The following is a 23,956-nucleotide window of genomic DNA, read 5'->3' on the forward strand; positions in this document are numbered from 1 at the left end:
GCATCAGTAACGACTTTAAGAAAGATACGCTGTTCTTCTACCATGCTAAGTATCTCAAACAACAACATTGCCAACGCAAGATGCTTCAGTTCAAAAAATAAGCAGCAGTTAGTGTATCAGCGTAAAGTCACTTTTTTTAGTACTAGTTTTAGACCTGCATATACATATGCATGGTCGCAAACAGGGAGATAAATCAAAGGTATCATTTTTCTTATGTGGCCAATGCATCACTAAACTTAGAATTTAGAATTCTTTTCATTTTTTGTAACAACATTCAAATATTTATTATCTTAATAAATTAGTCAATGTAACATCCATAACAAAAATAGAATATACATATCCAATACTGATTAATAAAGCGTAACGAAAAATGTCCACAAGAGAAGATTGTAAACAATTTTAGATGGTAGAGTATGGCTAAACAGAAGAAAACTTTTTAATTTAATTATAGGATAATGATGCACAGCATTATACGATGTTGCGGTTATGGACTGCTAGATAAAGGCAGACAATGAAGATTACAAGTGCCATCAATTCAAATTGCGGTATCAACTGATACTTCTCACCATTAATCGACTCTACATCCGAAAATATGCTGTCATTTGAGGTTAATTTATGCATGAAAGTGAAGCGGAACTGTATCACATACGTATTTTCATGGATGAATTTTAAGTAATAACTTCTTCGAAAAACACCTTACATTTGTTGAAAGAGGAAAGAGTAAAAACTCCAGTCCAATGTTCGTGTTTTGAAGAAATGTCGATAGCTGCAAAGGGTCCTCACTGAAAAATTAAATAAAATAATTTTCAAGTGTGACAGGTATGAGAGGGTACCTCCCCAGATGGGTATTATGCTGACTAGCACGAAATAATAAACAGTCAAATGGAGATCGATAACCATGAATCAGTAGAATTTTGCTGTAAGTGCTGTTATCTTATTTTTCTAGGTCTTATCCACGTTTATTTGTTGAATCTGACAAGTGAGACAATGAACCTTTTTCTGATCATTTTCTAAATTTTTATCTATTTCACACTGCGCATTTCAGAGCCATTGCTATATAATGTGCATATTCTTCTGTATTTTCACCCGGCTGCGCTCTATGTTGGTGAGACTCTTGATTTAGCTTTTAGTGTATCCAGTAAATTGTCCGGCCAAAATTTCTGTGACCTCAAACAGAAATGGATCTGGCGTGGAAATAATCAGATGAATTTCAAAACAACTTTTCTAGTACAAGAGTTATTTTCAGTTATAAATTAATCGCTCAAGTTTCAATCTCGAACGATGAGTTTAACGCTAATGATAAGATAATGATTAACAACTGCAATATCGTATGGTTCTAGACTTTTCTGTATTGTGCGAATCAGTAATTTACTCGTTTTGAAAAGTTGCCATATGCTGGACGTAGAAGACAGAGGGATGTTCGGATGTGAAAAACAGAGAAATAATTTTTGTAAGGGTATTGTTCCGGTAAGCGAAGAACCTCTAGCAAGCAGTACGCTTGTCATTCCAATACCGAGATCGCATGTTTGCTCTCTTTACAGTATACTGCCTTTGTGACAGCTATCAAAGACTTCTGGTGACATCGGAACATAAGAGAAGTTGAAGTTAGCATTGCCAGATTGCAGGTTTGTTTAGATGAAGGAAGTGCGTGGACGAATTCGCTGCGTCGCTATGTCCACGTCGCTGTCACGGCGCCTAGTATGATTGTAGCAGGCGTTGCGGTCAGAATTGCCGCCTGTGGAGCCTGGCGTACGCCTCTCCCGGCTGGTCCTTGCCGAGCGGCCTGCTGATGACGTGGAAGCCGTGCTTGTCGGCGCGATAGGTGACGACGTAGACGGCGCCCGTCTTGGGCGACACCCTGGTGTACGAGCCGGACACGTCGGGCGAGCCGTCCGCCGTCAGCTCCCCCTCCTCGGCCCGTTCCGAGCCGTCGCTGTTCTTGAAGCTGCGACATACAAGGAAATTAGTGTTATCACTTTTTAGCTTTGGAGGGCACCATTCAGAGGTAGGTATACGTTCTGGGTGTTCACAAATTTTTAAATTCACATAAATGTGAGAGTACCGATACGAAATTAATAGCTCCAGCTGTATAACAGTTACGGTTATTAACATATATATATATAAACTTCAGCCCCTGTCAGTAACCATAATAATAATTATAATAAATTGCATAACTTGCCTGGAAAAATGAAGAGTTGTTTTTGTGGAATTTTGTTGTTCTGTACATAATAACGTATTGTTTAGGGCAAGAAGTAAATAATGTCCAAGCTTTCGCTGTTCTCTGTTTCGAATTTTTGTGTAAGTGTATCGTGCATTTTTATTTATTTGGACAAGTGTTCAACATCCATAATTCATGTATTAGTTAACGAATTAACATCTGGGCTGAAAAATCAGGCATTCTTACATTGCTCCTACACAACAACTTATGCTTATTATACACTTCTTTGTTAAATATTCACTTGTAGTCATGCTTATTTGATTTCGTCACTTTCTCAGATAACGGATATGGTCTGGGAAGCCCTAGTTTCTTTACGGCTATCTTTTCATGGTAATTTTCTTTTCTTTAGTGCTTAATACAGGTTCAACAGGGTTCATGTTGACACTCCGCAGGAAGGCCCTATTCCTGTACAGCAGACAACCAACTCCAAACGCAAACTGAAGAATTATTAAATTCAGGTAGTACAATTTACCAACAAGGTGATTCGTCTAGGATACAAATAAGGCGCTGAGAGTCATAGGGGCGAAAAACACACCGTCTTCGACCCACCATATTTAAGTGAATATCAGAGACACCACTGAGACACCTTTTCGTGAATGTTCAGATATACCACAATATGGGCCTGCAGTACAGATAAGTGACCCACCATAAGATAAACAGATGTCGCAAGCATGAATAAATTCTACAGTCACACATACGACGATGATATGCTTCAGTGTTCTCAGTGCCTCAAATGAATTACAATGCAATAAAATCCAAAATTTAATATACTACATTCTACTCAGAATCCCACAAAATAGGTTTTTATATCAGTATAACTACAACATATATTGATGTCCACTTTGAGTTTACTAAATAGAGAGTTAATTCGGATATCTGTGGAGTTTGCTACGACTTAGCAGGATTTATGCCAAGTATATGTAGATAGAAGTCTGCTGCAGTGTACTACCAGCTAGTGGCCGGACGTAAGCTTGTAGTTGAGTGATCAGGGCTAGCACTGCACGCCATGAACAGTGCACATTGTTTATCAAATATGTATGTATTTGCCTCATAACACAATTAAGTCATGCCAGTTGCGCATGCGCAGAAGCTCCTTAAAACATGCACAAGTGGAGGTGTGCTCATGACTCTAATTCCAACTTTTACAGAGTCTAGAGAAACAATGTGTAGCATAGCGCGGTAGATTTAGTGCCGTGTAGTTGAGATTACCGTATCTTGATTGTGTTTAACAGCATTCAAAGAAAAATAACCAATAAATCCGCAAGGTGTCAAAAGTTAGGGTGTTCACAAGCTCTTCACTGGGGCCAATGGCAGTTCAGTTCTTGCCAGTCTTGGCTGTAAACGTAAATTACCCGAGCTAATTCAGAGTGAAACGGGTGACTCACCACAAGTTTTCAAGTCAACACCGTTTCCATATTACCAACGGAAACATGCCCGGAAAAAAAGTGAAAACTATAGATCGTTTACGTTGACAATAAAATATATGCTATCTGATCAAAAGTATCCCGACAACTGTTACTGGACATCAATATGGGCTGTGTCCACCTTCTGCCTGTAGCTAACGGACCCTGGTGTGGAAATAAAAGCGAGGTCGAAAGTTGTAAACGAAATCATTCTAATACCTCTGACAGTGGATCTCTTTAACTGCAATCTCTTTGCCTTCCATATTTTTGGAGGAGGTAGCATGGACCAGAAAAAGGAAAAAAATGTGAGTTTAAACATGAACTACAAAATTCGTAGTTTAAGAGTTGTGAGCATCTGTTTGGTAGAAGAGCATTTTACTTCACAGCGGCAAAGATGAACGCATGCTCGTAATTCTGAAGGTATGCAATTTAGAGCCCATGTTTACTGGCCTTTTTTTTGTTGCTATGGTCTATACTATCTCCTCTCAAATATGGAAAACAAAGAGCTTGCAGTATAAGAGGTCTACTGTCAGAGGTATCATAATGATTCTCGCTTATAACTATTGACTCAGTCGTTTTCGGCCCAGGGTCCGTTACCTCAAATTGATACATCAACCCTTTTCCATAATCCCTGAAAGTTTGTAAAATCATCACGGTATCGCCATATATAATGGAGTGACTATGTGCTATATCAATTGCACCTATACACATCTAAAACCAATGAAGAAACCACTTCGCCATATCATTATCGGATGGTAAAACTGAGAAGAAAAGTTGAAAGAGGTGTCTGAGAAACTTTAAGACGTATAGCCCGGAAGAAGGGCTCACAGAGGGAGTGCAAAACTTTTTTGTCAAAAACCGAGAATATCTTTTAAAGCCATAAAAATGATTACATTGTCATAGGAGATATGGACGCTGGAATGGGAAAGGTGGTGAATTCAAATCGAACATCATAAATATGATTTAGTAGTTTCAGTAAACTAAAGTATTTTAGATATAAAAATGTATGTAGATGCACTTGGTTAGTTGACTATACCGAGTATGAAATTAATGCATGACAGGAAGATATACAGCTGGAAGATGTCAATATAGATCAAATTTTGCTTACCACGAAATTATCAATCCTTAACAGACGACGAAAGGTAAAGAAAATAAAAAAGTAGGAGAAGAAATGTTTATAGTTATCAAATTTTGCTTACCACGAAATTATCAATCCTTAACAGACGACGAAAGGTAAAGAAAATAAAAAAGTAGGAGAAGAAATGTTTATAGTTAGTTTATTAAAGGAAGATACCAACAAAACTCTCTATTAACAAAGACATGGTAATGGAATACACCTGAACATAACAATATAATTCAGGAGTGCGATAATATTACAGTAAGATTTCAGGAAGGAGACGCTCAACGCTGTAATAACACATAAAAAGAGAACTGAAAATAGTTGATTGAAAATATGGAAGAAAGCTACTGCAGAGTCTATAAAAGAAAATAAAGCCACTTATCTACAACATTTACAGAACCCAACAAATGAAAATGTCACTAAGTCTAAAAGAAAAACACTGATAGCCTGTAGAGGCATGTGGAACAATAAAAGATGGAGCTGGAATGAAAACGTCATTGACATCTAACGCGTTCTCTAAAGGAGACAGGAGAAAGTACAGTAGCTGCAGAGGGGATCTCTGGTCTAATGAGAATTAAAGGACCATAGAAACAGTTGAAACAGCAAGTGTGTTTGTTTGTATAGAATAACAGATCAGCGCAATACAACTTTATCAACGTTAAGGAATAGAAAAGCACTGAGATGTAAAAATATAAATTATTAATTGTTTGCATACACAAACAAATGAAGGTTAGAGTTTTAAATCTTCCAAACTGTTGTTTTAAATACAGGCATGAACTGTAGTAACGGAATATAGCAAAGTATATTCTATACATAGGAAAGGAGATAAAACTAAAACCAAAACATAAAGGGATATAAGCTAGTTACACTCAACATATAAAATATGTACAAAGACAGTATACAGAGAAGTTAGTGTAATAGCAGAAGTAATTAATAAATGACAAATTGAACAGTTTCTATAGGGGTAGATTGTGTGCAAATTATGTTTTCACCACAACAGGATTTAACATATATCTTAGTACTTTTAGCGACTATGAAAACGTATTTGACAACGTAAATGGAACCAAATCATTAATAATTTTATTCCACAGTGTTGATGATGTTACAAATAAACAGCAATAATGTTACCAAAACACATTAAAATACATGGGGCTTCTGCATACACAACGTTCTTTGCAACTGACCCAATAATTTGGGCTGGAACAGATGATATATAAAATGGGGTGTCGTTGCTTGAGGAGCAAACTGATATAAATCTTGAGACCTGAGTTTCTCCTGGCGTATACAACTTTCAAATAACTTCCGGGAATTCAGCCAGATAACACTTTCAGCGACCGCCGATATTTCGGCGGGAGAACACCCCGCCATTTTCAAGGCAAACTGAAAAATGGCGGGGTGTTTCTCCCGCCGAAATATCGGCGGTCGCTGAAAGTGTTACCTGGCTGAATTCCCGGAAGTTATTTGAAAAATGATATAAATCTTACAGATATTCAATCAATTGCAGAATTGATGACCCTTAGATTGTGTGAACCAACTGGTATGCAACTTGTAATTAACAACCAAACAAAAGAGCAAGTTAATAAGTAATATATCAAATAGTGGTGAGTAGAAAGCTTCAGAAATTTCAGTATCTGCTTGGTAAAATTTAGTGACATTGTAAAACTGCATAATCTGTATAAAGTAATAGCAGCACCAGTGTTGCTCTATGGACCTGAAATGTTGATCACTTAGTAAATAACTGAAACAAGGGATAAAAGTGCAGCTGTGGGATTTCTGCGAACAGTAGCTGGATGTACATTACTTCATGGCGAAAGAAACGAAGATATCAGGATGAATTATACCTATATAATCCGAATTAATAGGGATGTAAATGATGAAATGGAAATCTAGAACACCACAAGGGAAAAAGAATAAAGGTTTGCTACTTTTATTCCATTTATGTACCTTTAGGACTATATATTACAGCACAGTAATACTTTAGGGTAGAAACAAGTTAATCACTGAAATAATGTTACACAGTGCATAATAAGCTAATATGTGATTATTCTCATATTTTTATAAACATTTTAAATAGCATAATAAACAAAATGTGATTTTGTACATATACATTGGTCTTACATCCATATAAAATTTGTACAAATTGTATTTTTTAATTTATTACAAAAATGCTAATATAAATATTAAAATAGGTAAAGTTATCCATGTATATATTTATTGATAAAACTACTGGAACATTTTGGGAATAGTATTTTATTGCATGAATTGTTATGTTTCATTTTTGGAATTGCCATCCTGTAAAATTTACTTGAATGGACTTATCAACCATTTCCCCAGCAATCATACAGATATATAAAATTGATTTGTATATGTATGTGTATATTTTCCACATCTCTTCCTAAACCACTGGGTCTACTTCAACCAAGTTTAGGGCACATACTTCAAGCTATCTGGGAAGAATTACTGTGGATGTAAGAACCATAGGGATGGGGATGGGGTAAACGAATGTTGCTAACACCTGACATCTAGGCTGCACTTCATGACAGGTGTGTTGTGTGGTCAGTATTGGAATGAAGGCCACAGGTACACACGTGAAGGGCAACAGCTGAGCAGAGGGTGGAAAATGAGATGGATAGAGAGAGGTGAGTGGAGGTGATGAAAAGAGAAAGAGTGGAGGGGGATATCGCCAGCTAGAGGTAGGAGGAGGAGATGGTTGGAGACAGGAGGAGATTTGAGACAGAGAGGAGGGAAGAGTAGATGGACATTTAAAGGTGGAGGGATGAGATGGACTGATAGAGGGGGAGAGAGAAGAAGAAGGACATGAACGGAATTGACAGAAAGAGGGAGTAAAGGAAGATGGCCACAAAGAGAGGTGTAGAAAACGGTGAGAGGGGGGAGGAGAAGATAGAGGGGGAGGAGGAGATGGAAATAGAGGTGCGATGGGAGAGTGATGGCAAGTGGACTGAGAGAGGGGGAGGAGGCGAAAGACGGTGGGGGTGAAGGAGGAGATGGAAACATATAGGGGTGAGAAGAGATGAACAGAGAGAGGGGGATAGAAATAGGTGGGCGAAAAGAGGGACGTGGAGGAGGAGATATATGAAAACTTCAATGAGGCATGGAAAGGTAAGCATATTCAAATACAGAGATACTGTATGTAAACAGGCAGAATACGGCGCTGCGGTCTGAACGCCTATATAAGGCAAGTGTCTGGCGCAGTTGTTAGATCGGGTACTGCTGCTACAATGGTAGGTAATATAGTAGATTTAAGTGAATTTGAATGTGGTGTTATAGTCGGTGCACGAGCGATGGGGCACAGCATCTCCGAGGTAACAGTGAAGTGGGGATGTTTCCCGTGTGACTATTTCATGAGTGTTCTGCGAATATCAGGAATCCGGTAAAACATCAAACCTCCGATATCGCTGTGGCTGGAAAAAGATAATGCAAGAACGGGACCAACGACGTCTGAAGAGAATCCGTCAACGTGACGAAAGTACAAACCTTCCGCAAATTTCTGCAGATTTCAATATTGGGCCATCAACAAGTTTCAGCAGGCGAACGATTAAACGAAACATCATCGAAATGAGCTTTTGGAGCCGAAAGCCCACTCGTGTAGCCTTGATGACTGCACAATATAGAGCTTTGGGCTGTTGAGGACTTGAAACATGTTGCCTGGTCGGACGAGACTCGTTTCAACTGCATATGCAGTTGGAGTGATATGGGACACCTGATAGGCCTAGAAGCGACTCTGACAAATGGCACATATGTAAGCATCATGTCTGATCACCTGCTTCTATTCATATTGGCAGTTAAAGTGCTGACAACAAAGTTTTCAAATAGTCTGTGTGACCAGTTACGCTGGCCACTGATGCGATATATATAGCGATCGTGTCAACCTCTTCTGAATGAAATACTGCCTCAAGAAGGCGCATTGAAACGCCAAAACTGGTTGCAACAAAATAGGTAAAATCATAAGGACGACTGTAAGCGTTTCATTTTCTCGCAATAGTAAACGGCCGTCGTCCTAAAGACGACCTGTCCAAAGGATGTACAACAAAAACTTGCATCTACTAATGTCCATTGTTCATTCCGACGGACTTGTTCAATTCCAGCAGGACAATGCGACACCCTACACGTCCAGAATAGTTACAGAATGGCTTCAGGAAGACTCGTCTGAGTTTAAACATTTCCGCTGGCCTCCAGACTCCCCAGACATGAACGTTATCGAGCATAACAGGGATGTCTCGCAACGTGCTGTTCAGAAGAGTTCTCCACCCCCTCGTACTCTTACGGATTTATGGACAGCCTTGCATCACTCATGATGTCAATTCTCTCCAGCATTACTTCATTAGTCGAGTCCACGCCATGTTTTGTTGCGGCACTTCTGTGTGTTCGTGGAGGCCCTAAATGTTATTAGCAGGTTTACCGATTTGTTTGGCTCTTCAGTTTGTATGTATATGAAAAAAAATCACACCACCAATAAGAAGTAGTGCGACATAAACGAAAGTTGGTAGGCGAGTTTCTACATGTGAAAGATCGTGTCTGTTCAGATTTCACTCCAGTCACATAAGAGTGGCGCCAGTAGTGCCACCATAAGGATTCAGATCAGGTTTGCTTTAAATAGGGCCACAAAGATTGTGAGCGTTAGTTACCTTTGATATTGTACGTGGTGAGTTGGTGTTAGTCATGAATTCATTTAATGAGACAAAGACGCTATTGTCAACGCCTCACTGAGTTTGAACGAGGTAGTGTAATAGGGCTATGAGAAGCTGGATGTTCCTTCTGCGATACTTGGGAGGAATGTAGCCACTGCACGTAACACCTGACTGTGGTGGTCACGAGAACGCATCGCCACAAGCACAGGCTTCAGACGGCCGTGTGGCAGTACTGAGCGGGACGACCATCGTGTGGCATGGGGCTCTGTCGTACTTATTGCATTCTCAGCAGCAATTTGAGCAGCAGCTGGCGCCAGATGACACGATGAACTGCGCCAAGTCTCTTACTTTAAGGACAGATTCAAGCCAGATGCCCTGTGGTGTGAATTACACTTTCAACAAACCACCGCCATTTGTGACATTAGTGGTGCCAAGCGAGAGCTCATCGGAGGGCAGGGTGGAGGACTGTTACGTTTTTTTAATGAAAGCTGGTTCTGTCAGAGTGGTAATGATGGCCATGTTTCGATTATGAGGCTGCGACGTTTTCGTGAAAAGATAACTGTTCTCGAGTGCAAGCCGTTAAAGTGCAAGTCGCTAAGTGGTTTTTCCGTTTCCATTAATTTATACATAATTCAGTGATAGCGCCTGTTCAAATTCGCCGTTAGAAAACATCGAGCCTCTTCAGTTTCTTACTCGTTTCGTGATTTCCGACACTGTAACCTACGCCAGCAATTAACTTCGCGCTGTTTACATTCGCCTGCTGCTACATTCGCCTGACGTCCGGAAATTCTCTGCCCATCTCTCCGGAAACTAAGTTACTTTCTACTAATTATTAATTGGTGTAGCGGAATTGCTTGTAGAGTAATTTGTATTGTTTATGTTTGTGTTGTTCGCTTGTAGTGTAATTTGTATTGTTTAATCTGCCATCATGTGTGACAAATGTGGATGTTGTCGTAGATTAGTGAGCACGGGAGTGAAATGTCAGGATTGTGCGTTGGTGTTTCTGGGCGCTTCAGTCTGGAACCGCGTGACTGCAACGGTCGCAGGTTCGAATCCTGCCTCGGGCATGGATGTGTGTGATGTCCTTAGGTTAGTTAGGTTTAAGTAGTTCTAAGTTCTAGGGGACTGATGACCTCAGAAGTTAAGTCCCATAGTGCTCAGGGCCATTTGAACAATTTGAACTGTTGATAGAAACTAAATCTCATACCTGTGCTGTGCCTGTTGATGCAATTGGAAGGTGGGGTTACACTAGTCATGGCCTCCACCTGAATAGGATGGGGAAGGATAGATTAGTTGATCTTCTTGCAGAAAATGCAAGGGTGACCACATGCAGGCAAGACAAAATACCTGTGGCTACTGGAGTCAGAGGGATACATTTTTTTAGGTTAGAGCCAGGTTACAGACAGAGGGTATTGAAACAGATTAAAACAGAACAGTGCCATAATGTCTGTAGCAGTATCCAAAGAAATAAAATTTGTGGGTTTCATCAGAACATTACAGGATTGAAAAATAAGATAGATCAGGTTGTATGCCTAGAAAATGGGGTAAATTCTGAAGGTATAGTTGTTTTGTGTCTCTCTGAACACCATGTAACCACAGGGATGGAGAAGTAAAATTTAAGGGATTAGAGATTAGCATCTTACTCATGTAGAGTCAACATGGAAAAAGGAGGAGTTGCTACTCATATAAAAACTGGCCACAAAGCCAAAAACATTGAAAGAAATAATTTTTGTGTAGATCAGATCCTTGAAGCATGTGCCTGTGAGTTGCTACTGCAAATACTTCTATACTAACTGTAACAATCTACAGATCCCCTCAAGATAACTTTCAGCTATTCATGAAAAATCTAGAGGCATTATTGAGCTACCTGTCACACAAAAAGAAGCAGTTAGTGGTTTGTGGTGATTTTAATTTAGATTTAAGAAAGACACTGTTAGGAAAAATGAGGTAGAATCCTTGTTTGGCTGTTTCAATCTAGTATCCGTTGTAAATTTTCCAACTCGTTTGCGGCAGGACAGTAGGTCACTTATCGATAACATTTTCGTAGACAGTGCTCAGGCAGAAACAATTAATGCGTTCCCAGTTGTTAATGGGCTATCTGATCATGATGCACAGTCGATGGAAATAACACATATAGCACCTTACAGGATTCAGGCAGGTTCATACAAGGCAGGGAGGCTTATTAATGGGAACAGCACTCAGAGTTTTTAGAGCAGTCTAGAAGAGGTTGAATGGGATGAAGTATACACAGGAAATGATGTTGATGCCAAATTCAGTTTATTCCACCGTAAATTTGTCTCAGTATTTGAGAGTTGCTTTCCTGAAACATTATCCAAAAAAGCCATTACAAAGTCAAGTAAGCCATAGATTACTAAGGGAATTAAGATATTGTTTAAGAGGAAGAGGGAAATATATAGACAGGCCAGAATAAGACTGTATCCGACGTTACTTGCTTACTACAAAAGATACTGAAATATTTTAAGGAAAGTCATTAAGAAGTCGAGAAGGTTATGGGTTCTGAAAGAAATTAATAATTCGGATAGTAAGATTAAAACTATATTGAATATTGTCAAACGGGAGATGGGGCAGCCTGACATTGCACAGCATACGATAGCAATAAAGCTAAATGAAGATGTTGTGTGTGATAATTCATAAGTTGCAAGTATTTTTAACAATCATTTTCTGAATGTATCAGCAAAAATAGGATGAAAGGGTTCAGCTGAAGAAGCAAAAAATGTGTTGAAAATGTCATTCCCCAGGACTTTAGGCCATTAGAAATAGCACCAACATTCCCCACTGAAATTAACGGAATTATAAATATACTGAAAAACAAGAGCTCATGTGGTGTTGATGGAGTTTCTAACAGAATTTTGAAGTGTTGTTCTAATTTAATAAGTGGTGTGCTTAGTGATATATGTAATGCTTCGCTGGCGCAGGGAATTTTTCCAGACAGCCTGAAATACGCAATTGTCAAACCTCTTCATAAGTATGGGGACAAGAGTGACTTAAATAATTGTAGACCAATCTCATTGCTCACTTCATTTTCTAAAATATTCGAAAAAGTTATATATTCAAGTGTAGTCTCACATTTAAGTGAAAATAATTTACTCAGCATGTCACAGTTTGGATTCTGAAAGGGTTACTCGACTGAGAATGCTATCTACACATTTGACCATCAAATAGTACAAGTCCTAAATAACAAATTATCGCCATTTGGTATTTTTTGTGATCTTTCCAAGGCATTTGACTGTGCAGATCATGTCACACTCTTAGAAAGCCTCAGGTTTTATGGAACTGAAGGCTATACACACAGCTGGTTTGACTCATTCTTAATTAACAGAAAGCAAAAAGTTGTGCTGAATAACACAAATAATGTTGGGAGTGTGATAAATTCTAGTGAATGGGGAGTTATCACATCAATTTTCGGCCCTCTGCTTTTCTTTAATTATGTGAATCTCCTCTCACTTGACGTTCAGCAAGCAGAACTAGTACTTTTTCCAGACGACGCGAGAGTCATAGTAAATCCCATCCCAGAAAATGCAGCTGAAGGTATTGTTAAGGATGTATTTCAAAGAATTATTAAGTGGTTTTCAGAAAATGGACCCTCCTTTAATTTTGAAAAAACCAGTATATCCAGTTCCGTACACCAAACAGAGTCGTACTGACAACTGATGTAGCATATGAACAGGACTCAGTTAAGAGTGTAGAGTTCTCCAAATTCCTGGGTGTTCACATTGATTACAACCTGAACTGGAAGTAGCATATTACCGAGCTTCTCCTACAATTACGTTTAGCTTCTTTCACTCTTCGTATAATCCCTAGTCTTGGTAATAAGCAGATCAGCCTCCCGACGTACTTTGCATATTTCCACTCAACAATGTCTTATGGAATAGTTTTCTGGGGTAACTCACCACTTAGACATAAAGTATTGATTGCAAAAAAAAAAAAAAAAAAAAGAGAGAGCAGTGAGAAGCATTAATGGTGTTCACCCAAGGACTCATGTAGGCAAGTAATCATGGAGTTAGGTATTTTAACTGCACCATCAGAGTATATATATTCGCTAATGAAATTTGTTACAAATAATCCATCTCGATTCGCGAAGAACAGTGATGTTCATACATACAACACTAGAGACAAAAATTACCTTTCCTATCCGTTATTGAAGCTGTTAGTTGCTCAAAAAGGAGTACATTATTCAGCAACAAAGATCTTTGATCATTTGCCCAACAACATTAAGTGTCTGGCAAGTAGCAGATCTAGTTTTAAATCTAACTTAAAATCATTTCTTTTGGACAACTCCTTCTATTCCATGGACGAGTTTCTGTTTCAGTAATATATATATGTATATCTTGTAATCTGACTTGTTCCACATCGTATCGATAAAATAATCGTGAAAACGATCTACGGAACATGACATAACTAAGCCAGTTGAGTGCCTGCAACCAATCTGCCTGCATGGTAGATACACTGGACATACACCTGGTGTTACATTATGGGGTGTGATTTCTTACGATAGCAGGAGCACTCTTGTGGTTATCCCATGCAACCTAACTGAATTTGTACATCAGTCTGGTGATTCAACCTGTTGTGCTGCTATTCATGAACAGCATTAAATGGGTGTTTTGCAGCAGGATAACGCTCGTCCACATACCACTGTAGAAAACGAACATGCTCTACAGAGTGTCGAATGTTGCCTTGGCCTGCTCGTTCACCAGATCCGTCTCCAGTCGAGCAAATACGCACGTTTGCATGCTTGCATTCAACATTCTGATGGTGACACTGGCTATTAGCAATCAACATTTACAATGGCTATCCTGTTCTTACATCAACCTATGATCTTACGATGTTAATCACTTAAATATGTTACCTAGACAAATGTACTCGCAAAATTTCATAACTGTGCAATAATTTTCATTATTTATTTTTTGGTATGGTGGCTGTTCTACCTGTCACATAGACTTATATCTCTAATTACTTACATACCTGTTGATGGTGTGTACATGTATGAAGTTACACTGATGCCCAAACATGTCTTCTGCGTTCCTCCCTTTTTGTCAAATGTTCAAATGTGTGTGAAATCTTATGGGACTTAACTGATAAGGTCATCAGTCCCTAAGCTTACACATTACTTAACCTAAGTTATCCTAAAGACAAACACACACACCCATGCCCGAGGTAGGTTCAAATAGCTCTGAGCACTATGGGACTCATTTGCTGAGGTCATTAGTCCCCTAGAACTTAGAACTAGTTAAACCTAACTAACCTAAGGACATCACAAACATCCATGCCCGAGGTAGGATTCGAACCTGCGACCGTAGCGGTCTTGCGGTTCCAGACTGCAGCGCCTTTAACCGCACGGCGCCCGAGGTAGGACTCGAATCTCCGCCGGGATCAGCAGCACAGTCCATGACTGCAGCGCCAAAGACTGCTCGGCTAATCCCGCGCGGCCCCTTTTTGTCGTATATATTTATATACATCGGAAAGCATGGTTAGACTTCGATATATACACTGTCAGTATGTATGTAAGTTAATTAGAGATGTAATTCTCTGGGACAGGTAAAATGGCCACCAGTGTGTCAGTGTGGTTCATATTTAGAGTTGTTACTAGGCATGCTAGGATATGTAAGGGGTGTGGAGAGTGTCGGACGCTGAGTGATCACTGTGTAGGATGTGAAGATGCCATCTATTCATGCGAGACAGAGTTACTAGGACCTGAATGACTTTTACAGGCGTCAAATTGTGGGTCTCTATTTGGTGGGTGGTCGAAGCGTACATTATGCAGATTTGTGGGGCATTCTGATGTGATCGTGGTGCGATGTGCATGTAAATGTGAGGGAAGTGGATACCTGTTTCAACGTCCCAGTACGTCTAACAACCCAGAGGGAGAGTCGCCAAATTGTACATCAACCCCTCCACGCCTATGCCTGCCATCCCACAATACGTAATGGAGTCCCTAAAATATTCTATGTCATCCCACACCGCTGGTCGGAGACTAGCAGCAGCTGGTCAAGGTTATTACGGTCACAGGTGCTGTCGTTAGCATCATAAAAGCGTCGGCTGCCCTTTTAGAAGATACCGTAGCCAGAATGTAAGGTCTGCTACTGAATGTTGCATTTTCGACAGCGATGAATCATGGTTCTACACTACCACAGATATGCGTCACCAGCAAGTAGCCGGCGACCTAGCCAGAGGTCCATGCTTTCAGGATTTTGAAGAGGCACAGCGGCGGTACTCCTGGGGTCAAGTCGTAGGCATCCGTCGTGTATAACTTCAGGTGATGGCTGACTGTTATTGAAGTAAGTCTGAAGGAAAAACGGTCTGTCACGGTCGTCCTGCGTTAAAAACTGTTACCTCCCAGGCGACAGTATCATGAAGCTTCTTTCCAAAAGGATAACTCTCGTGTACACACGGTATGTGTCTCTGTGAACTATGTATGTGATGTTACGATACTCCCATGGCCAGCAAGATCCTGTCACCGACAGAATGTGTGTGGGACCAAGCCGAATGTCCACCCTGTCCCAGTACCGCATCCAGAATATCAAGGACTAATTACAACAGTTGTGGGACAGGAAGGCGATAAATCTGCTTTATGACACCCTCCTCAACTTGATCAGTGCATGTATCCACCAGAGAGGTTGCAATATACTGATAAGTCGGTTCGTACTGCCACGTTCTTTCAGAAAGCCATTGACATTTTGATCACTGGTAGACCAGCAAATACCCTCTGAGCCCATGAAGTTTCGTTTCCCTGTCACCTTCACTGTGTGTGTGTGTGTGTGTGTGTGTGTGTGTGTGTGTGTGTGTGTGTGTGTATGTGTATGTATGCACATGTGTTTGTGCCTTTGTAAAGAGAGACAGCCGTGCAGAATAAGGAACGGTCGAACGGTTCCTTGAGCAAACGGACGCCTCGCCGTTTCGTTACGTAACGTGGTGTGGATGTGGGTCGCAGGTAACACTGAAAGCAGATGCTCTGGCCGTGAGGTGAATCGTAGCGGAGCAGCACTGAAACAGCGGGTTAACGGCGTCGAGTGGCGTGACGGGAAGGTGAGAGGAGCGCAAGTGTTGCGAAACAGAATATAGAGGAGGCTACGGAACCACTGCCATCCAGAAAGCTGGTCCTGAACGACGAGCCATTCAGAAGCGTCAGCTTCGCTGTAGTATAAACTCTGAAATGAGCCTTAAAGTATGTGCCAGTGACTCGTACAGGAATAAAAACACACAGCAATGTAAGAATTTAATACACTACTGGCCATTAAAATTGCTACAACACGAAGATGGCGTGCTACAGACACGAAAGTTAACCGAGAGGAAGAAGATGCTGTGATACGCAAATGATTAGCTTTTCAGAGCATTCACACAAGGCTGGCACCGGTGGCGACACCTACAACGTGCTGACATGAGGAAAGCTTCCAACCGATTTCTCATACACAAACAGCTGTTGACCGGCGTTGCCTGGTAAAACGTTGTTGTGATGCCTCGTGTAAGGAGGATAAATGCGTACCATCACGTTTCCGACTTTGATAAAGATCGGATTGTAGCCTATCGCGATTGCGGTTTATCGTATCCCGACATTGCTGCTCGCTTTGGTCGAGATCCAATGACTGTTAGCAGAATATGGAATCGGTGAGTTCAGGAGGGTGATACGGAACACCGTGCTGGATCCCAACGGCCTCGTATCACTAGCAGTCGAGATGACAGGCATCTTATCCGCATGGCTGTAACGGATCGTGCAGCCACGTCTCGATCCCTGAGTCAGGACGTTTGCAAGACAACAACCATCTGCACGAACAGTTCGACGACGTATGCAGCGGCATGGACTGTCAGCTCGGAGACCATGGCTACGGTCACCCTTGACGCTGCATCACAGACAGGAGCACCTGCGATGGTGTACTCAACGACGAACCTGGGTGCACGAATGGCAAAACGTCATTTTTTCGGATGAATCCAGATTCTGTTTACAGCATCATGATGGTCGCATCCGTGTTTGGCGACATCGCGGTGAACGCACATTGGAAGCGTGTATTCGTCATCGCCTTACTGGTATGTCACCCAGCGTGATGGTATGGGGTGCTACTGGTCACACGTCTCGGTGATCTCTTGTTCGCATTGACGGCGCTTTGAACAGTGGACGTTACATTTCAGATGTGTTACGACCCATGGCTCTACCCTGCATTCGATCCCTGCGAAACCCTACATTTCAGCCGGATAATGCACGACCGCAAGTTGCAGGTCCTGTACGGGCCTTTCTAGATACAGAAAATGTTCGACTGCTGCCCTGGCCAGCACATTCTCCAGATCTCTCACCCATTTAAAACGTCTGGTCAATGGTGACCGAGCAACTGGCTCGTCACAATACACCAGTCACTACTCTTGATGAACTGTGGTATCGTGTTGAAGCTGCATGGGCAGCTGTACCTGTACACGCCACCCAAGCTCTGTTTGACTCAACGCCCAGGCGTTTCAAGGCCGTTATTATGGCCAGAGGAGATTGTTCTGGGTACTGATTTCTCAGGATCTATGCACCCAAACTGCGTGAAAATGTAATCACATGTCAGTTCTAGTATAATATATTTGTCCAATGAATACCCGTTTATCATCTGCATTTATTCTTGGTGTAGCAATTTTAATGGCTAGTAGAGTAGTTTATCTCATCAGGATCAGGAATGCCAAGACATCACATCTTGTTTTCGGAAAGCAATTTAAGCTACGCAGACAAGTCTGATAGGAAACAGGTTCTCAGCTCTCGTAAAATTTATGATGCTCTCTTATGAAACTGGGCTATTGTTTCCGGCTTTGAGTTCTCGTCAAAAGTGTAACACTTAGGTCAGTGGCAGAGGTCATGAAACAGAAGTAGCTGTGTCCATGTCAGGTAGCGACTCGAACCATTAATTGAGTATTAATGCATGAGAGCGAATGGTGGCATGTGGGAAGAGTGTCATATTGGCGAAGAAGAAGCATCGTAACTATGTGTGCACCAAAAAAATCGGAAAGGACAAACATTACACAAAATAACATGGAATAGAACTTTATGTAGAGGTCTCAGCGTAATCAGAGACAGCTCACTGGAGAACAGGTCGAAACACCCATATGTAATTAGTCTGGCAAAGGAGAGAGAGCTAGAGGAGACGGCAAATACTGTAAAATTGTGATATTGTTTATTGGGATATGGTTTGTGGCTGATACGCAGGGTTTGACGAGAGCGAAAGAAATGAATAATAACGGTAGACAAGAGAAAATTTAGAGATTTGAGAATAAAAACTTTCACTCCCATTTCAATCTCTTTCCCATCTCTACTTGTAACGGATACGCTGGAGCAATAACCAGACAAGTGAAAATTTACCCCTTACAACCCCAATGACCATTTTAAAATATCTTTAGCGTCTGAAATAATGTATAAGTACCTCCAGCGCCAGGGGCTAAGGCCGTTGAAGTCGTTTTCCTGTTGGATGATGGTAGCGTCCTTGGTGTTAATTTGCGGTGGCGCTCCCAAGACGCTGCACCACATAGCAGCTATCAGCATCAACTGGAAATAATAATTATAATTTGTATCGATCACATGATTTAAATACAAGCATTTCTAAATAATGGTATCATGATGGGGTGGATAATAGTAACAATAATAATAATAATATCAGTCCATACATATTATAAAAAATGTGTGTGTGTGTGTGTGTGTGTGTGTGTGTTTGTGTGTGTCATGTTCCACATCTCCACGTTGTGAAGTGTCGTGGACATCCAACCATTCAGCCACTATGGCAGTTTCACTGTCCTACCTCATTCTGTAGATGCTCACGACTGTATCACGTGTGTATTCGACCAGCTTCGTCGTTTTCGAGATACTCGTTCACAGGCTTTGCGTGATAATAATCTGCCCTATGTCAATTTCGCTTATATCATTGAATATCCCGTTTGCAGCCCTGATCTTCGCTAGAGTGATCCCCCTTCCGTGTCTACTCCCTTTATATAATTTCGGTACCTCGTCAAGTGCCCGCAACCCCAACAGACGGCATCCAACGTCGCGGTAGCCAGGGGTCATAATTTTTGGCTTATTAGTGCATCCACACCACTACATATTCAGAAATTTATAAATTATTAGAGGGCCTCATCATCAACCATTGTAATAGAACTACTGATGGGCGAGAGGGCCCACAGGTAAATAGCTAATAATAATAATAATAATAATAATAATGCTAATAACCACAACAGCAATAATAATAACAGTAATAACAATAAGTCTTTCGAGCTGAGACAGGGTACACATTTCACTCAAGCGATTACCTCACTTTTAGGATTTGGCAAATGAAATGTCTTACATGTGCCCTATATCATCCTCTCCTTGCCGAACGTTACACTGCATGATGAAGAATCAATACAATATGGCAAAACAAGGTAGCTATTTTAAATGATTCAAAATCGATTAGCGAACAATTCCAAGCTGGAAAACAAACTGTTTTGCACTTTATGTGAATGTCTGTGTCATAGCCGTTTTCCCCAGGGAGCCGTTGACTGGCAAATAAAATTACTGAGTTATCGTGGGGTCTGCTGTGTGTACATCCTGTACTCATAGTTTCTAGGTACTGAAAACTCGAGCAAAACTAGCAAAACCCCAGAGCAAGATGATGATAATGATGATGATGATACTTGGTTTGTGGGGTGCTCAACTGCGCGGTTATCAGCGCCCTTACAGTTCTCAACCTTTTCTCAGTCCAATCTCAGCACTTTAATCAATGATGATGAAACGATGAGGACAACAGCAACACCCAGTCATCTCGAGGCAGATGAAAATTCCTGACCCCGCCGGCAATCTAACCCGGGAACCCGTGCTCGGGAAGCGAACACACGACCGCGAGACGACCAGCCGCCCCATAGGAAGAGGCTCCACTGGAGATGTCCTGAACATGTTTACGGCCTCGTCGAGTTCATTCAAAAAAACAGTCCCCATATTTTCCTATTCATTTACTGAACTTACTGTCCGGGGAGCGGAGGGTGGAGGGTGGAGGGTGGGGGAGGAGAAGTAACAGGACACAGGGGGAGATTACTTGTAAAATTTACAAGGGATTATACAAAATTACCTTTAGTAGACCGACATATTAACCATACGATGAGCTAATTCAGAGAACCGATATAATGTCTGAATAAAGAAACTATTGTTACGTGAAAAATGGAAACCGCACAGTAAGCAGATGAAACTTTTTAAAGGCAGAAATAGAGAGGTAGAAATAATCACACTACATCAAAGAACTACGTCTATACCACATTAATCACCAAAGAAAGATGAGATGGATATCATAGGGAATATCTGAAAACATAAGTGACTAACGACATGATTGAATTTGATAGAACTGGAGCTACTAAAAGGAAATATGTCTTTCAGCTACATACAAAAGGAAAGGTAGCACTGGTCCTAAATTTAATCAACCGATAGTTAGTTGCTTCACACCATGAACCGTAGACCTCGCAGAGCTGGTGTGACTTGCATTCATCAACGATACTCCCAGATGTGCCCTAAATGCAACCACAGTGGTAGCGTAACTGTGACGAGACCAGACAGACCTTACGGTTTCTGTTCTACAGTGCAGTCTGGCGCTCACAGCATGCGATCACTACGCAAGTGACTACTAAATTTGTACACCTGAAGACGGGAATGTGATTCGAGAGATTTATCTTGTTTATAATAAAACAAAGATACAACTGAAGTGGATATGTTTTGTCCAACGATGCAACCCAGCTGCGGATGTACTGTATACAAAAACATGAGCTTATTCATTGTTTAAGAACCATGAAAGCTGCCTGACTTCAAGACACCAGAAGGTTTCAGGTAGATTGTATAATGGTAAGATAGTGATTTAAAGTGTAAAACTTTTTCAGGGCGGATGTTGGTTCTGACCTTAGTTTATTGGTTGTGACCTCCAGATTTAAACTGAAGGATTTGCACAACAGTAGGAAATTAAGGATGTGAGAGCTGAATTAGCTGAAAGAGCCAGAAGTTACTGGGAGTTTCAAAGGCAGCGTTGGGCAACTAATGACTGAAAGTAATACAATGGAGATGAATTGGTAGCTTTGAGAGCTGAGATGGCCAGGAAGAAGAGCAAAAATACATGGCCTTCTAGAATTCCTTGGATGTAAACAAATGACAGTGTACATGTGATGTGTTACGACAGTGGAAGGAACCTGTGACCACTGGAGGTACCTCATTTTACTTATTTTGTGTTTACCGTTAGATATAAGTTTAATTTTATCAAAAGAAACCCAAAACCATGTTCTGAAATAGTGTTTTGTTTCTCCACTAGGCAGTGCCACAAGTTCCTCCAAAAATCGTAACACAACACACACACACACACACACACACACACACACACACGCAAATGTCTTTTTAACAAATGTATACCCACCAGATGATGGAGGTTTGAAACGCATCGTCTAGATAAATGAACACTGACTGGTAACAGCAAACTTGTTGTTTCATTTAACATCGTAAGGCATCAAGGAATTGTTAGTTTGGTAATGGAGGGAAGTGTGTGTGTGTGTGTGTGTGTGTGTGTGTGTGTGTGTGTACTTGGGGGAGGGGGGAGAGGAAAGGGGTGTATTTGCAAAGGCTCGAGACCAAGGCTTGAATACAGCGACCGCGTTCAAGTGGATGCAGTTATGTAGAGACGGCGAGACTTGCACAAAAGAGACTATCATGGAATGCTGCATCAAGCCAGTATTGGAGCTGAAGACAGCAACAAGAACTAGTAATTCTTTCACATGTGTAGATGAGAAGCAACCTGGGGAATTCTCTCGTCACATATTACAACGTAAGGCAGCTGTAATTTTGACTTCAAAGGGAAAGAGTACAGGAACAGTATTGTTAGTGAAGAAAACCATCCTCTTGAAAGTGGTAACTCTCAAACAAGACTCAATACTTGAGAAGGCTTCAATGAACGTAAAAAAAAGCGACTGAAAATAAATATAGGACGTAATCATCAGTACCGTGTACATACAGGACGAAAAGCACTAGTCGAAAGATTGAGAGTCTATGTGGACGCATTGTAACAGAAAGTATACGAAACACCTGTCTGCATCTCCTAACGAAGCAAAAACGTGACTATTTCGTATGTCGGAAGAACGTTATCACGCGTTAAGTAGTTCCTCAACAAACGAGCGAGTCTGCAAAGTGCGAAATACAAGGGACAACATCAGAGACAAAACGACACAGATTCTAATAGTATCTATGAGAAAAAGGTATACTGTGATTGCCTCCCGACTTTGAATCTTCAGGCGTTTGGAATCAGTCGCAACAAACATATCTACAAACTATTAGCACACCTCACAAGAGAGAGACGGTAGATTATCTCCAGAACCACGAAACGATACTCCATTTCTGTTCACGAGAAAAAAATCATCTACCATGGAAAGCATTGACGAGAAGTAGGGACAAAATGATGGTATTTGGCACCAGATGTCTACAAAAAGGTAAAGCAATTCCCGTCAATTACGGGTCGGAGGTTAGAGGGCACAGAACTGGCACACGATAGCGCAATAGACGTGTTCCATTGGGTTCCGATCAGGCGAATTTGGTGGGTTAAGACATCAACGTGAGTTCACTATGACGCTTCTCAATTCACTGTAACACAAGTGTGGAACATGCCACTGCCAACGAGAAAGACATCAAATGTAATGGAACGCAGACGGTCTGCAGTAACATTCACGAAGACCATAGTTGTCATGGTACCAACCTATCACAGCTCCCATGGAAGCCCAACTGAATATCCCATAAAACATTTTAACCATCGACCTGGGGAAACAAGACACCATTCGTCCTACCACGCGACATGTTTCCAAAGATGTGCGGTTCAGTTTCCATGATCCCACGTTCACTGAAATCATAACAACCGAATCGTTGGGTCAACGTGCGAACATGTTTGGTACGTCTTCTGCGGAGCTCCACGGTTAACAATGGGCACTAAACAGTCTGCTTCGAAACGACAACAGGCCCAGATTAACTCGCCGCTGAGCTCAGTCGCTAGCTCAGGCGCTAGCCGTAGCTGACCGCCAGCCACTGTCTCATCCTGGTGTGTCAGAACCGCATAGCCACCATGCCTCGACGACGTGCCACCGCGTCACTTCGCGTGAGCCAGATGTCGACTCTTGACAACGCTGCGCAACCTGGACGCTGTGCATCGACATCAGACTACGCCACACGGTGACAGCACTCACCTATAGCTGCTGTAAGCGTGTTAGGACAGAAATGAGTTTACATGCACGCCGTCTGTCTTACTGCAGCCACCTTGCCACATCGACGGTCTCCTCTAGCTCTCGCCATCTCGTCGAACCCACAACACTAAGGTCAGAGAATCTATCGCCATTCCGACAACCTGAAGAATGGCTCTTCCATCCTTCGGAAGTTCAAATGGTTCAAATGGCTCTAAGCACTATGAGACTTAACAGCTGAGGTCATCAGTCCCCTAAACTTAGAACTACTTAAACCTCAATAACCTAAGGACATCACACACATCCATGCCCGAGGCAGGATTCGAACCTGCGACCGTAGTAGCCGCGTGGTTCCGGACTGAAGCGCCTAGAA

The 23,956-nt window shown here is 41.4% G+C and overlaps 1 protein-coding gene across 1 annotated transcript in view; it reads right to left on the minus strand.

Annotated features, from left to right (window-relative positions):
• Positions 1–959: 959 nt before the first annotated feature.
• Positions 960–23,956, minus strand: part of LOC126204164 (uncharacterized) — a 53,077-nt gene continuing 30,080 nt past the window's right edge. The window contains exons 2-3 of the mRNA XM_049938571.1: positions 18,792–18,913; positions 960–1,945 (exon numbers count right to left, since the gene is read on the minus strand). Coding sequence (XP_049794528.1) covers positions 1,723–1,945; positions 18,792–18,913 — 345 coding nt within the window. The 3' untranslated portion in view covers positions 960–1,722. The remainder of the gene's footprint in view (positions 1,946–18,791; positions 18,914–23,956) is intronic.

The sequence above is a fragment of the Schistocerca nitens genome, chromosome 9, assembly GCF_023898315.1.
Source record: "Schistocerca nitens isolate TAMUIC-IGC-003100 chromosome 9, iqSchNite1.1, whole genome shotgun sequence".
NCBI classification, from domain to species: domain Eukaryota; kingdom Metazoa; phylum Arthropoda; class Insecta; order Orthoptera; family Acrididae; genus Schistocerca; species Schistocerca nitens.